Here is a 15,382-nt window from a genome sequence, read left to right on the forward strand (position 1 = left end):
CAATTCAGATTCCTACTCTTAGTTCTGTTCCTATAATGCTGTCTTTCATAAAATCATTGCCTCATTGTGTCTAGATGGGACTGACCTGTGTTTTATTTCGGGATTGCAAGTGCCTGTCACCATGCTGCCTGTCTCTGTGTCTGCACTAATTGTCCTCTCCCTTCAACCTTTATCCACATAGCACACAAGTGAGAAAGGCAACCTCCAGTCTGCAGTGGAGGAAGAGGGGAGAGGTCACACACGGATCAAGAACAAGGAGATGGGGTTACTCTTCTTGGAACTGAAGGAGTTGGAGACCTCACACTGATACTCCCCTGCATCCTTCAGCCTGAGGGGAGCGATGCTGAGTCTGTGCTTTTCAGGTGATAGGACCATCCTTTTGTTGAAATCCAGGGGCTTGTTATTGAAGGTCCAAGTGACGTCAACTCCAGTGTCAGGTGACACACACTCGAAGGTTGCAGACTTCCGTCTTTCCACTATAATGCTCTTGACCTGGAGGTAGGGCTGTGTCAAAATCTCTGTGTAAACAGAAGAGAACAAAGGATATTCATCCCTAAAGATCTCAGACAGCCCCTCTTTGCTCTGAGGCACTTAATAAGGCCTTCTCATGGGGATTCAGAGGTGAGCCAGTGTCTTGTGCTTGCTGTAGCCACCCGTGGCCTGTACCACCTCACTCAGCTGCTGTGTTCCCTGGGTCTCTGTTTCCCTATAATAGGACACATGGTGAATGATCATTGCTATGTCTGTGAGTTAACCTTAAATAAGAACAAGAACCTGACCTTAGAACAAGGGAGCTGTCCAAATCAGGGGAGTCTGTTACCCTTTGCCTAGCTATGAGATTTCCCTAAGCTGGATCCATGATGATAATCTGTTCCCATGAGAAGATCTGGCTGAAGGCCTGGGCACCTGTCCAGCTCAGTCTCCATGCTCAGTCTCAGCAGAAGGAGATGCCAAGGTTGGGGGGAATCGGGGGACCCATCTTATATGTGGCTGTGATGGCGTGGGCTGGCTGCTTACACAAGACAATAAATCTTAGTTCCATCTCAGCTCTAACAGAAAGTCCAATCCCAGCCCTGAAGAAGAGGTCTCCAGGGTCACCTGGGGTAGAGTCTGGGACAAGGTCTGGAGCCAGGGCTTCCTGGTGCTCACGTCTGTGTGAGAATCCCATGTTTTCCTAACCCATGCCCTGCTGGAGTCCCTCAGGGTCTACCCCAGGGCCATGTTCATAGTGAGAGCTCTGTAGGGTGTTGACTGAGTCTAATATTCCTTTGCTGAGTTACCGAGCGCATGTCCTGCTTTCTGCATAATGGTTTTGGTGATGAAGTTAAATCTATTGCGGGTTAACTTCCCCACGGGTGTCCTGCACTAAATACAGAATAAGCCTGAAACTCCTGTGTGTTGAGGGTATCATCCCACCCAGCACCTACAGGTCCCAGACAGTCACTTACTGAACACTTGGAGGTAGGCATGTGCTATTTCACACTGATAGTAGGTATCAAAGCTTTCTAGGGTGTAGATCCCTGTGTCTTCCTGGGTGACGTTCTGGAGCAGCAGGGATCCATTGGTGTAAATCCTCTCCCTGCCACTGTATTTTCGCCCCCACTTAAGTGACTGAGAGGCTGTTTCATAATGTGCAATTTTAAATTCTTCAAAAGCACGTTTCCCCTTGTACCAGAAAAAGGCCTGGGGCTTCTCTGACTGATTATCAACTCGTAGAAGAACATTTCCCCCTTCAGGAAGAGAGGGAGGCAGAGTCTCAATAGATAGGTGGGCCACGGAGGTGTTTGAGCTCCAGCAGGCTAGCAGAAAACCTGGAAGGAAAGAGAAAACCCCTGTCAGTACTGGGCCCACATGTCCTGTGGATGTGTGATCTCCACTCAGCCTAGGTGTGTGGGTGGGGTAAACCCATCCTACTTGGTGCAATAAGGTAACATAAACCCCATCCCCACAGTGCCTCTGGAGCTGTGTCCTCTGCATAGACCTCTTTCCTCAGGGGTCTGCATAGCTCCCCACACCCCACTGTCATCACATCCCTGCTCACTCTCAAGAGTATTTTGGGGATGAGGGTAATTTCCCTGACTTCCTTCTCTGGAGACCCCAGGTCATACATTCCTCCAGAAGGCTCTGTTCCCTTTCGGTTTGCTGTCAACTCCTGACTGTACCTCTTAGAAGCCTTTGCTCCTCTGCCCTCCAGTCCATTAGAACAAAGGCCTGTTGGGACTAGAGAGATGGCTCAGTGGTTAAGAGCACGGGTTGCTCTTCCCAAGGACCTGGGTTCAATTCCCAGCACCCACATGGCTTCTTACATCTGTCTGTAATTCCAGTCTCATCGGATCTAATGCCCTCTTCTAACCTCTTCCAGCATGAACTGCATAGACATACATACAGGCAGAAGGTCATACACATAAAATAAATGAAATCTCGTAACAAAGACTCTGTGAAGTTGCTCATTGTGAGAGGCCTCATGCCTGGGACAGGCTTGAATACCTGTGGATGAGTGGACGAAAGATAAATGAGTGTATCCAGGACCTGGGTACCCAAGTTCATTTGTTCGTGTGTTTTTACAAACTCCTCAGTTTCAAAGCCAATGAGAGTGTTTGGGGGTGGGGCAGGTAGGTGGGGTTCTGATGCTAAGGTCCTGTTCTCCAGTTGGTCCTTGATTTATCAGTAAAGATGCCAGGGGCCAATTGCTGGGTGGAAGGAAATAGGTAGGGCTTTTGGGTTGAGATGCGGGAAAGGAGAAAGATTTTCGACATGCTTCGGAGAGAGAAAAGGACCAGCCATGTGAGATCTCAGAAGGAGCGGCCATAGGTCACATGTTTCCCCAAGCAGGAGATTAGAAATGCAAATAAGCAGAGGGCAGTTTGGGGTTGCTGAACAAGAGACGGTAACTGAGCAACTAAAGTTGAGGGCAGATTTAGGGTGCAGAGCTGGGAGTGAAAAGAAAGGCGTGAGATAGCTGAGGAAAGCTTAGAAGAGCCCAGCAATTGAGCCAATAAAGCAAGTTGAAATATAAACTAATGTGAGTGTGTTTCATCCTCAGATCTAAGGGATCCTGGGCAGGGCTGGTAGCATGGTCCGTCTGGAGTTAAAAGTGGAGGAGCAAAAACTACACATTACAGTGTTTAATACCCTGGGTTGATTAACAATTTTCCCACTTATTTGCATATTTGCTGTGTGTGTGTGTGTATATCTGTGTGTGTGTGGGTCTGTGTATGTTTATCTATGTGTGTCTATGCATATGGTTGTGTGTGAGTGGGTGGGTCTGTGTGTGTTTGTATATGTGGATTTGTGGGGGGTCTCTTTGTGGGTCTATGTGTCTCTGTGTGTGTCTGTGTGTGTATTTGTATGGAATCTGTGTGTTTCTGTGTGCGTATCTGTGCGTGCCTATGTGCATGTCTATGTATGTGTGCCTATGTTTATGTGTCTGTGTGTGTATCTGTGTGTGTGTGTGTCTATGTGTATGTGTCTATGTGTCTGTCTATGTGTGTGTGTATCTATGTGTATGTGTCTATGTGTCTGTCTATGTGTGTGTGTGTATATGTGTCTATGTGAGTCTGTGTGGGTCCATGTGTTTCTGTGTATGTTTGTGTGTGTTTGTGTGTGTGTATGTGTGTGTGTGTGTGTGTATGAGTGCTTGACATGAAATGTCACAAAGCTTAATCGGAATTCCAGATCCTGTCCACTACTTGGCAGAGGCCACCCTACAAAGTGGGAGATGCTGAGTTCTCCTGACAGCAGAAAATGGAGCCAACTTACTCTTTTTCTCCAGGGAGAATGCTGTTTTGTGTGGACCACTCGGACCAGGGCAGGTAAGGAATATTCAAACAGGAAGCATGAGAGCCATGGAAGGGATGGCAGGTAAACTCTCCATGGACTCCCTGGCTCATACCGTGATGACCGTTCTGACACACATCTGAGTCTTTACATCCATGGGGCTATGCTAAATTCAGATGCTGAACCAGGTCATCAAATGTGGCCCAACAGGCTACCTAGACACCTGTCTAACACTCTCCTCATGTGACAGTGCTATTACTAGTCCCTCACCCAGAAACCTACCGTCTACTGAGGAACACAAAATGCTGTCCAGATTCTATAAACTAGAAGAATCTGTGTCCAACCCTTTAGGGTTGTCTTCTGGGGAAGACAGCTTAGATGCCCTTCCTCTGCATCTCTCCACATCCTCCAGCTTTTCTTTCCTGAGTGGTTTAACACAGCATCCTTGTCTTCCTAGATAGTGTGATCTTTTCCATGCTGTGCTATACCACATGCCCTGAGACAGTGTATAAATCTTGCTGCCTCAAGGAAAGAGCTTTATCAGTGTCCGCCATCACACGTCAGACCTCTATTCTGTTGACACAAAAGCTCTTACATCTTCAGGGGACAAGATTTACCCCAAATCCCATATTCTGAGGTGGAAGCAGTTTGTCAGGACCTTCTTTTATAGTAATGTAGCAAAGAAAATCTTAAATCAAGGTCTTTTTTTCAACAACATTTGTCAACATGAAGTAGGCAGTTATAACCAAGCTGAGGGATCTCAGTTGTAAGACTCTGACACCATCCGACAGCTCTTAGCCTTTGGCTGGTGAAATCTAGGGTTCTATTAAGTTAATGCATCCCAAGAGGATTTTAGTCTGTTAGTCACAGGATGCTAGGTCTGACACAAGTGGGCAAGCAGAGGATGCTTAGGGAGCTAAACTGCAGTTAGACTCTGGACCTACAACATTCCAACCTCCGCACTTCATTATGGCCATGCTCAGTCCATCCAGCTTTGCAGACACAGCCTCCCTCTAGGAATCCCCTGCACAGCACCTCCTTTGCCCAAGTTCCACATTTATGCACGGGGCTACCCATTTGTGATGGTTTGTATGTGCTTGGACCAAGGAGCGGCACTATTAGAAGGTGTGGCCCTGTTGAAGTGGGCGTGTCACTGTGGGTGTGGGCTATAAGACCCTCATCCTAGCTGCCTGGAAGTCAGTATTCTGCTAGCTGCCTTCAGATGAACATGTAGAACTCTCAGCTCCTCCTGTACCATGCCTGCCTGGATGTTGGTCATGTTCCTGCCTTGATGATAATGGACTGAATCTCTGAACCTGTAAGCCAGCCCCAATTAAATGTTGTCCTTATAAGAGTTGCCTGGGTCATGGTGTCTGCTCACAGCAGTAAAACCCTAACTAAGACAATATTAGAACACAATGTCCCTGATAGCTACATGGTTCCTAGGAACTGACGTAGACAAGCATGGATAGCAGCAGGACAGCAGCCTTCAGGAGATAGAAGGAGCTGGTAAAGGCATTAAGGAACACATCCTGGGTCTGTGAAAACCATTTGTTCTCAGGGTCCATATCTCACTTCTTGTATTTTTTCTTCTCTGTCTCACAGAACTTCTCCACGGGATGAGGCTACATCAGTATGACAGTATCTCTTATATTCTACAAGACTGGAATTTATATTAGACTCAAGTTAATAATACACCTTGAGGTCACTTAAGACATATTAGCGGTTCTCAACCTGTGAGTCCTGACCTCCTTCCGACTTGCATATCAAATATCCTATAAATGAGATATTTACATTATGACTCATAACAGTAGCAAAATTATAATTATGAGGTAGCAACAAAATCATTTCACGATTGAGGGTCACCATAAAGTGACGAACTGTATTAGAGGGTCACAACATTCAGAAGGTTGAGCACCTCTGCTTGAGACAGATGTCCTACTGTGCACTCAGTCTGTTTAACTTGTCTTTAAGAGAATAACTTAATGGGGCTGGAGAGATGGCTCAGCAGTAGTGATCTTCCAGAGGTCCTGAGTTCAATCCCCAGCAACCACATGGTGGCTCACAACCATCTGAAATGGGATCCGATGCCCTCTTCTGGTGTGTCTGAAGACAGAGACAGTGTACCTACATATATAAAATAGATTTTCTTTAAAAGGATCTAGATTTTAAAAAGGATCTAGATATGATTCTCCTGTGCTTACAATTTTACAGACTGTAGGAAATCTCCACCCATTCTAGATGGTTTAAGCAAATCCACCATCACTTTGCATTATTTTTTCTTTTGTCCAGTGTGATCTTATAGCTATGAGCATCAGTCCATGAAGATGGACCAGCCTGAGCCCCCAGGAATGTCATCCCTGAGGGGACAGAGGCATAGATAACTCTGCTGTGTCATAAGCAGCTGTGTGAGGAAAGTCCCTAAGCTTTAGGGACCTTGACTCAGGACAAATCAGGCTTTAGGCTTCAGTGCGAAAGGGAATTTTAGGACGGGCTGGAGAAATAAAGATATTTTCATGTAGCTCATATTATGAGCTAAACTAAAAAACTAAATTAAAACTAAACAAAAAAAGAAAAAGAGCAGTCCATGGTCTGTCTGTGCAAGGGGGCCTGCTGAGGACGAGAGCTTTCTCCACAGAAGACATTTCACACAACATGGACTCTCTCTCTTTGTTTTGGCTTTTATTTTTGAATGGGCCATGACTTTTTTGCCCTCTGATAACAAATTTTGCCGTTTGGAGATTCAGAAGGAGGAGGCAATGTCAGAGAGGAAAGTAGGAAGTAGACTTGGAACCTATCATAGTTCTGCTATGACACCACTTTTAAACAATTGATTTTTGTCAGGTGATGGTGACATATCCTTTAATCCCAACAGAGGCAGAAGCAGGTGGATCTGTGAATTTGAGGCCAACCTGGTCTACAGAGTGAGTTCCAGGTCAGCCAAGTCTGCACAGAGAAACCCTGTCTTGAAAAACCAAAGTAAAACAAAATGATTTCATACAAAAATAATTTCATGCTTATTTTTAGTATCTGCTTGGACCTCACATGCAGTTTTTATAGTTCTTGCTAATTTTTTAATTTCCTATTTTATAATGTATGTCATTAATATTGTACCAAAAACAGGCTGCCTATTTGTTACTTAAACATTTTTAACTGCCAATGACTGTTAACTAATTGCACTAAATCAGCCAATTTACAGGTAGTCAATGTCCCCATTGAGGGACTAAGATTTTACTATTTTTGCTTTATTCCTTTAAGGTCCTATTTCACATTGTTTTAAATGGTCCCTATCCCTTGGGTATCTTCCATAAACACATCCCTTTCTCACCAACATTTTTTTCCACAATGTCCTCTTGCCCAGAGATCCTGAGCGATCCCAATGTGAAGCATCAATGGTCCGATCCCCCTTCTGCGCCCATGAACGGCTCCAATCCACAAAGCCTGCACCCTCCATTTGCAGGCTTATGTGTACCCTACTTCCCCCAGTCTCTGGTAAGAAGTATCCCCGAGACCATAGAGACCCCTCTTTGGACTCCAGCTGTCAGTACACAGGAAAAATACAACAGGTAGTGTTGACCCGGTTTGAATAAAGTGTAACCCGACTCTCCCAGCCTTGATATTTCCTGTCCCCCAAAGCTTCCAGCTGCACAGCCCCTGTCGCGCCTCTGTGTCCTCTCCCCTCAGGATTCAGGAAGAAAGTGAGTCTCCTTTCAGGGCCTCTTGTCCTCTGAGGTCCCCTCCTGCCAGCCGCTGTCAGGGCTTGTCTCACCTGTGAGCAGGAGCCCCTTGAAGAAAAGACGAGGAGGGGACGCCATGGTCTCTGCGCCTGCTTGCCTCATCTCCAGCTCTGCCTCACACCTGTGCTGCTCTTATTCCTTCACGCCTGAGCCATGGGAGCCCCTCCCAGGGTCACAGGACTGTGGGTCATGTCGTGTCTCATCCCATGCCTACTGCTTCCTGTCCCTTCCAGGGACAGTTTACAGCCATCATCCATGGAACTCTTGGAAACCAAGAGGCGGGAACCAAAGCAGAGTCCATGGAGGAATTATGCTGATGCCTTACTTCCCGGCTCATGTTCACCAATATTTCTTAAACAGTCTAGGCTCAACTACCTATGGCTGAGAGGTCCACATGGGGCTGTGCCCTCCCACGTCAATCGGTAATCATGAGAATGCTCCCCAGACATGCCCTCAGGCCAGTCTGATAGAGTCTCTTCCCAGGACTGTCACCTTTAGAAGTGGCAGTCTTTAAAAAATATGCGTCATACCTTAAAAATTCTATATCTTGAGAGCACTGGCTACTCTTCCAGAGAATCCAAGTTCAATTCTCAGCATCCACCTGGCAGCTCACAACTGTCTGTGAATCCAGTTCCATGGGATCCAACACCCTTAAGCAGATTTACAGGCAGCCAGGCAAAGTGGCACTACATATAAAATTTAAAATGTTCTATATGAGCCAGGCAGTGGTCACACCACACCTTTAATCCAAGCACTTTGAGATGTAGAGGCAGGCATATCTCTGAGTTTGAGGACAGCCTGGTCTACAGAATGAGTTCTAGGACAGCCAGGGCTACACAGAGAAACTCTGCCTCAACCCCCGCTATACAGACACCTCATTAATCTTTATCTCATTTCAATATCCAGTATCTTATTTATTTATTTATTTATTTATTTATTTATTTATTTATATGAGTACACTGTCGCTGTTTCCAGACACAACAGAAGAGGGCATCAGATACCTTTACAGACGGTTGTGAACCATCATATGGTTGCTGGGGATTGAACTCAGGACCTTTGGAAGAGCAGTCTGTGCTCTTAACCACTGAGCCATCTCTCAGCCCCAATATCCAGTATCTTAACTGTTGGCTCTTTTAGAATAAAAAACAAGCTATTACATTCTATTTCAAGAGGAAATACCAAGTCATAAATACAATTACATTTATGCAAAACTGAAATCTATGAGTGTAGCTCAGATCCTACAGCTCAGTGGCTCTCATGTGGGACTCAATCATGATGTCCTAGGTGCCACAGTACACTGGGAGTCCCCGTCTCCATGTTTACCTTCTGCAACCGACACAGTTTGCCTCCTTGGCTCAGGCTAGCCCCCTTCCACACCTGTTGTCCTTGGTATTTATCTCATGGTCCCAATATCTCCAAAAAGCCGGGGTCTTCACTGTAACTGAGACGTCACTTTCACCAATGGCTTCCTCACCTCTCTTCTAGAAAATTCTGACCAAAATGAGCTTGGGAGGTAAAGAATCTATTCCACCTTACATTCCATCACTGAGGGAGGCTGGGGCAGAATCTCCAGGTGAGAAAATGCTTTGGTAAGTCATTTTAGATGTCACTATGTTTCTTCTCCTTTCTTTCTTCCTTTCTTTCTTTCTTTCTTTCTTTCTTTCTTTCTTTTTTTTGTAGTTTAATGTATTTTAATAGTAAACTTACAGGAGCTGCACAGAAGGCAGAAAACACTAAAAACATATTCTTACATGTAGGACAACTCAGTTAGAAAAGTATAATGAAAGGATGAAATCTACTGTATGATAAAAATGCTACAAATACCGTTTAGTTGCCCTCAATAAGAAATTTACTTTTTTTTTAAAATCCAAATGCTGACATTGTCCAGATTTTTTTTTTTTTTTTTTGGTTTTTCAAGACAGGGTTTCTCTGTGTAGCCCTGACTGTCCTGGAACTCACTCTGTAGACCAGGCTGGCCTCGAACTCAGAAATCCTCCTGCCTCTGCCTCCCAAGTGCTGGGATCAAAGGCGTGCGCCACCACCGCCTGGCTAGTCTAGAAAATTTTAACAGGCTTATTTATAGTTGTTATAAAGTTGAACTGCTCAGATGTGTTCACTGAAACATTCTGCTCGTGTTAATGCTCTACATCTTGCATTTGTATAAAAAACTTACACACAAATGAATGTGGAGAAACTGCCAATATCTGACTATGCCCTCTGTGTTTCCACTCACAATCATGTACTTAGGTGCCTTTGACCCCATAGAAAGAATGTCTAACATTCAGAACTACTGATAACTGGACATCAGATCTAATGCTTCGATTCGATCAGGAATCTGCATGTCCAAACACTAAAGAGCTTTTCTCCAATTGGTTTTTGATTGATTGATGCTTTTGACCGATCAGTGAAGATGCAAGTGGCCAATGGCTGGGCAAAGGGAGAGGGGGCTAGACCCTTAGAGTTGTGCAGGCTAGGATGCAGGGGTGGGGAGAAGGAGAACCGCCATGGCTTGGGGGAGAGAGATGGATCAGATTTAGAGCTGCAAAGGGGAAATCATCCAAAATGTAGGAGGAAAGGGAAAGCAGACCCGGGAAGGGCTGCCTAGAAGCATCTTGGACAGCAAAGACCAACGGGCCCCACATAAGGTAACAAGGTAGCAAAGTTAAAAGTAGATTTAGAAGGTGTTGAGCCAGGAGTACCAGAGGGAAAAGGATGCTAGCTGTGGGAGACTTAGAATCACCAAGGCTTTGAGTAGTCAATGCGTTTTAAAAATAAGCTAAGGTGTGTATGTCTTCCGTTCAGGGATCCAAAGAGCCCGACCCACCAGGAGCATAAAGAGGAGTAGCTAACAACTCCAAGCAACATATGGCTCTCAATGTGGTAGGCTAGAACCTGTTATTAAAAATAATTAAGGAATTCTCTGATGGAATACATATATGCAATGATATAGTTTTGGAGGAGGGAGAATTAGTTTCTCAGTGAGCGGAGTCACGAGTGGTGGCTCCCAGGAAACCTTGAAACTAGAACAAAGGATTTTCCCTGGGCCCTTTGAAAAGGATTCTAGCTGCCTCGGAGAGCCTTAGCTGAGACACTGGAGCCCCTGCTGTGCAAACAGGCTGCCTGGTTCCCTGACAGGTGCTAGGAGAGAGACAATGAGAAGCAGACAGTAAAAGCTGCCTGCCTCCAGTCAGCAAAAAAAAAAATCACAGAGATTTATAAAATTGATTTGTTTTTAAGGATAGAAGGGTATATAATGGTAATTGTTTAAATGTTCTTAAATATACAAAGACATTAAGCTCCATAGACGGGAGAACGTAGGGAGAGTAAATGAAAAACTGCTTTAAAGAAATTTAAAAGTCTTGCCAGGGCAAACTCTCAAATGGGTTCGCATAGGATTTCTGGGATTGCTTTTGTCTGGTATGACATAAATAGAGCCTGGGAATAGGCGTATACAGTAAGTATATATACATGTATAAAATACTGAGGCTTTCAATCTTAAATTATAGGTCAAAAAGCAGGAGATGATGAAAAACCACTGTCTCGGGGGTTAATATTTGTTTAGACTGTTTTAATTGCTTTGAATTGTTTTAATTATCAAAATGTGTGTGGTTATGAGTTTGGTGGTTATATTAAAATTCCTCTGGGAGAGTGGTCAATCTACACCTCTAATGATTTCCGGTTACTGTACCAAGGACATGCTATTTTGGGAGAGAGGCTCTGCATTTGTGTTGACAAGAAAGGAGAAAAGGTTTTGGACCCCTTCCAGAGTATGACAGGGGATCAGATATGACAGGGGAAAGACCCCCTGAAGATCTCAAAAAAATTGAGAAAATCAAACAGGACAGGTAGCTTAGGAACAGCCCAGTAGCTGGCATAGACATAAAAATATCTCTAGCCAAAACGTCAGCTACAGTGAGACAATAAATGTTGTTGATTATGAAATCTTTAAGTTTCATCGTGCCATCCTTCACACGGCGTGAATGAAGACTTAACACAATTGGTTATTAATAAAATTTACTCATGAAAAAAGACAATTGCCTTTTGCCTGTGTAAGGGTAAAAATTAAAACAGCTCAGCAGAGACCACAAACAACTTGGCAAGACCGCAGGACAGCTTGCTGAGCTTGCTGGGAATAGCCATAATAAAAATATCAAGCCCCTCTAGGGACGAGGTGACCAGAAATGTAGAAACAACCAAAGACATATCTTGACCAGTCTAAACATGCCCAAGTGAGTAATGGGCCACCTGGTGTTTATCCTAGAAGGTCTGAGACTTCATGGTCAAAAATAGTGGGCCATCCAGCCTGTCAAAATGATTGCTTACGCAAAGTGCTGATGTTTGAAATATCCAATTATATGTAACCGCGCCAGAATTTCCCACGTTTCCCTTCCCCCTTGTGCTTCCCCTTATAAAAGTTCTAAACTTCCTGGGGTCTTCATCGAAATTCTCTCCCCTGCGTGGGATGAGTTTCGATCCAAGGGCCCTTGTTAGTAAACTGCCTTTTGCCATTGCATCAAGTCAGTCTCTCGTGTCTCCTTGGGTGCGCGCTAATTGGGACTTGAGATGGGGTCCTCTTTCTGGGTCCTTACACCTGCTCAAATCAGGAGCAAAATTTCATCCTCAACTGATCCGTGCACCCTGCACAATTCATACGAATATCTTAACGGTACTAAAATTTTGGTCGTGAGAAACATGTATTACAGAATGTACAGCTTTTGGCAAGATCCATCCTCACAGATGCTGGACTGACGCTGCCCAGAGACTTGCTTCCAAATCCGCTTTCAAAACTTGCTGCTGTCATTATTAGTGGCCCATCTTATGCCGGCCTACGATGAAAACCCGGTGTGAAATGGAATAAAGGGAGTGGTGATGTCAGGGCGTGGTCATGGGGTCTTTTCTCAGCAATAGAAACCCTAACTAACACAGCTGGCTACAGAGGCCCCATCAGAGACCTCCCTGGAGAGCACCTTTCCCTCCTCTCAGGACAGGCTAGCTTAAGAGATGAGTGTTTCCAGGAATCGTCCAAGGCCCTCCCTTATGCCTCTAGTACAGCCAGGGGCAGCCCCGCAATGGAGACTACCCAGGTCGTGTGATGATCTTAGTGCTTTGGGCCTCCTTCATCACGGAAGCAGAGTCACATCTGAGGAAACAATGAAGACCTTGTGAACTGGGGAAATCAGACATACTCCATCCGGCTCCTTCTCTGACGCTAACCCAGTAGGTCTGGATGACAGACTGTGAGGGAAGCAAACTCCTGAGCTGACCACAGGCTGCCTCTGCCAACACCCAACCCCTCCTCCTGCTACAATTCACACGCCTCAGTCATATTCCCGTGCAGTGGTCACTCTTGTCTTGCTCCCAGCCCAGGGCCCCACTGACACCTCTGTAATGAGATACGAGCTGACACTTTCACTGGCTGTTTTCTCATGGAAAAGTCTCTGGGGAGAAGGGTATTTGTGTTGTTTGACTCTGCTGGTTGGCTTGTATCTTTCTTGAGACAGGGTCCCCATATAGCCTGGTCTCTCATACCCCAGGCTGGCCTTGGGCTAACAGCAATGCTCATACTTCAGCCATCCCAGTGTGATGTTGTGGGTATTTGCTGACACTTGGCTGAGGATGGGGGAAATCTACGAGAAACAACAGTGAGATCAAATTTGGTGTTCATTCCTCAATGCCACAGCAAGAAAGATTGCTTAATCAGTCCCTTCCGTCTCTGAGAAGAATGCGTTCCGGAATAATGTCTATCCTGTATCTAAAGCCCAGCTGTTGTGTGCTGACACGTGCTCCCAACATGGCGGTGTTAAGGCTGGGCTTGTTCAAGAGCCAGAAACGTCAAGGTCCAGCCTTGACATTAAGGGTAAGCTGAGGTAGGAGGTGGAGTTGGCAGAAATGGCTGGGCCAGAAGCTGGTAGCTCCCGGCAGATTCAGAGCCTCCGTGGATTATGGCAGGTGACTGGAAGGAAAAGCTGGAGGAAAGAACCAGAGCTGATGGCAAAACCAGCACTGCTTGTGACCAACTGGTGAGAAATTCTAAACTCTTCACTCTTCTGAGGCCAGAGGTGATGGCTTCCGGCACAGCTACATGCAGGGGTGCTGCCCCAGGGCTGGACTAGCCTGTACACTTGTCTGAATCACTCAGAAATCTATGACTTCTCCCTTTTCCTTGCTTTTAGCTCTTTTTCCTTCTTTCAGATCCCAGAGACCAGCTGGGTGGGCTGTCGGCCTTTTGCTCTTTCTCTGAAGTTCCTTCACCTCATTCCTGATCAGCCCGGCCGTCTGCCCTTTGGCTGCTGGCTGACCTCCATGCCTAACTGAGTCTTTGTCTCTCTCCTCCTCTTCCATTTATTTTCCAGGCTGCTCCTGAAAGTCTCACCTTGAATTCTCTGCTGTTTTTCCTTTTCCTTTTCCTTGTTTTCACTGGAACTTGCTCTGTAGTCTTGGACTGGCAGAAACCTGCTTCCTCTTCCTCCTGGGTACTGGCATTAAATGACTGTGTCACCACATGGAGCAAACCCTTGTATTTCATCCCCAGCACTGAAGACCTGGGGCAGGGACAGAAAAAATCCAATAGAAAACATAAAATATGGCTCCACCTTGCCATCATTGAGATATTCGTTCAAAGAAGTGATGGTCAACCCCATCCACACATTTTAATTTAATTGTTCTGGAAGGAAATGCAAGCATGGGTAACTTTCAAGCCTCTCAGGTGCTACTGCAAGGTAACTGTCATGCTCAATGTTGTCAGCTAGAAACTGTCTAGAGTCTTCTAGGTGACAGGCCACAGACACAGACTTATGGAAATACTGTCTAGCTCCTATGTCTGTCATCCTGTGTCAGCCCTGTGAGGGCTCCCCTGAGTGGGGGTAGCCTCAGAGAATGTCTAGAGATATTATCTTGGTCACTTAGTACATGTGACAAGACCCGTCTTCAGTGTGGGTGGAACCTTCCCCTGGCTAGCCTGGACTGTGCAGTGGAGAAAGCACATGGAGGGTTCTGTGGCCTGGGGATGTGATGTGAGCGGCTGCCTCAAGCTCCTGAAACTGTGGCCTCCCCAGCATCACGGCCTCTACCTCTGAATGGGACCCAGATAAGGCCTCCCTCCCTTAAGCTGCTTTTCTCAGGATTTGACCACAGCGACAGGAAGAGGAACCTGAGTGCACAGGTCCAGATGGAAGCTCTGCTGGAGGAGACTGGAGCGGGTGAGGGATGGCATCCTTTCTGCTGTCTGCTCTGCTCTTGCAGCTGAGGGACATTTTCCACACAATGGTGGGTCCCTGCCCTCTAGAAGCTGTCAGTCAGACACTGACCGAGGACAGTGCTGAGCCAGGCAAGCTTCAAGGACAGTGAGTGGCTTGGTATAGGTGACACAGTAGAAGACATCACTGTAGAGCTCCTCTCTGATTTGGGTCTTTATACAGAGTGTCCCAGGACAAAGGACAGGCTGGCCTGGCGCTCACTTTGTAGTTCAAGATGGGCTTGGTATTTGTCCAGCTAGTATTGGGTGGGTGCTTTGTTCAGTTTCAGTTATTTTTATTTTTCTGGTTGGTTTGTGCCAGAGATTATGTGTTTTGGTCTCTCTCTCTCTCTCTCTGTGTTTCTGTCTTTGTCTTTGTCTCTGTCTCTCTCTGTCTCTCTCTGTCTCTCTCTCTGTCTCTCTCTCTCCGTATGTGTTGATGTTCCCCTTTTTTGGCTTTTGTTTTGTTTTATTTATTTCTTTTCCTTTCTCTTTTTTTCCTTTTGGTTTTTTGATTTTCTGAATTTTTTGGGTTTTAGAGAGAAGTCCTGACTGTCCCAGAACTCACGCTATAGACCAAGCTGACTTCGAACTCAGAGATCTACCTGCCTCTGCCTCCCCAATGCTGAGGTTA

The 15,382-nt window shown here is 45.7% G+C and overlaps 1 protein-coding gene across 1 annotated transcript; it reads right to left on the minus strand.

Moving 5' to 3' along the window:
- Window positions 1-234: 234 nt before the first annotated feature.
- Window positions 235-7,592, minus strand: LOC114631241 (carcinoembryonic antigen-related cell adhesion molecule 15-like). Its single transcript, XM_028779550.1, has 3 exons — window positions 7,547-7,592; window positions 1,449-1,811; window positions 235-518 (listed from the first exon to the last, which is right to left on the minus strand). The coding sequence occupies exons 1-3, from the start codon at window positions 7,590-7,592 to the stop codon at window positions 235-237; spliced, it is 693 nt and encodes a 230-aa protein (XP_028635383.1).
- Window positions 7,593-15,382: the final 7,790 nt, after the last annotated feature.

The sequence above is a fragment of the Grammomys surdaster genome, unplaced genomic scaffold (genome assembly GCF_004785775.1).
Source record: "Grammomys surdaster isolate TR1022 unplaced genomic scaffold, NIH_TR_1.0 354, whole genome shotgun sequence".
NCBI classification, from domain to species: domain Eukaryota; kingdom Metazoa; phylum Chordata; class Mammalia; order Rodentia; family Muridae; genus Grammomys; species Grammomys surdaster.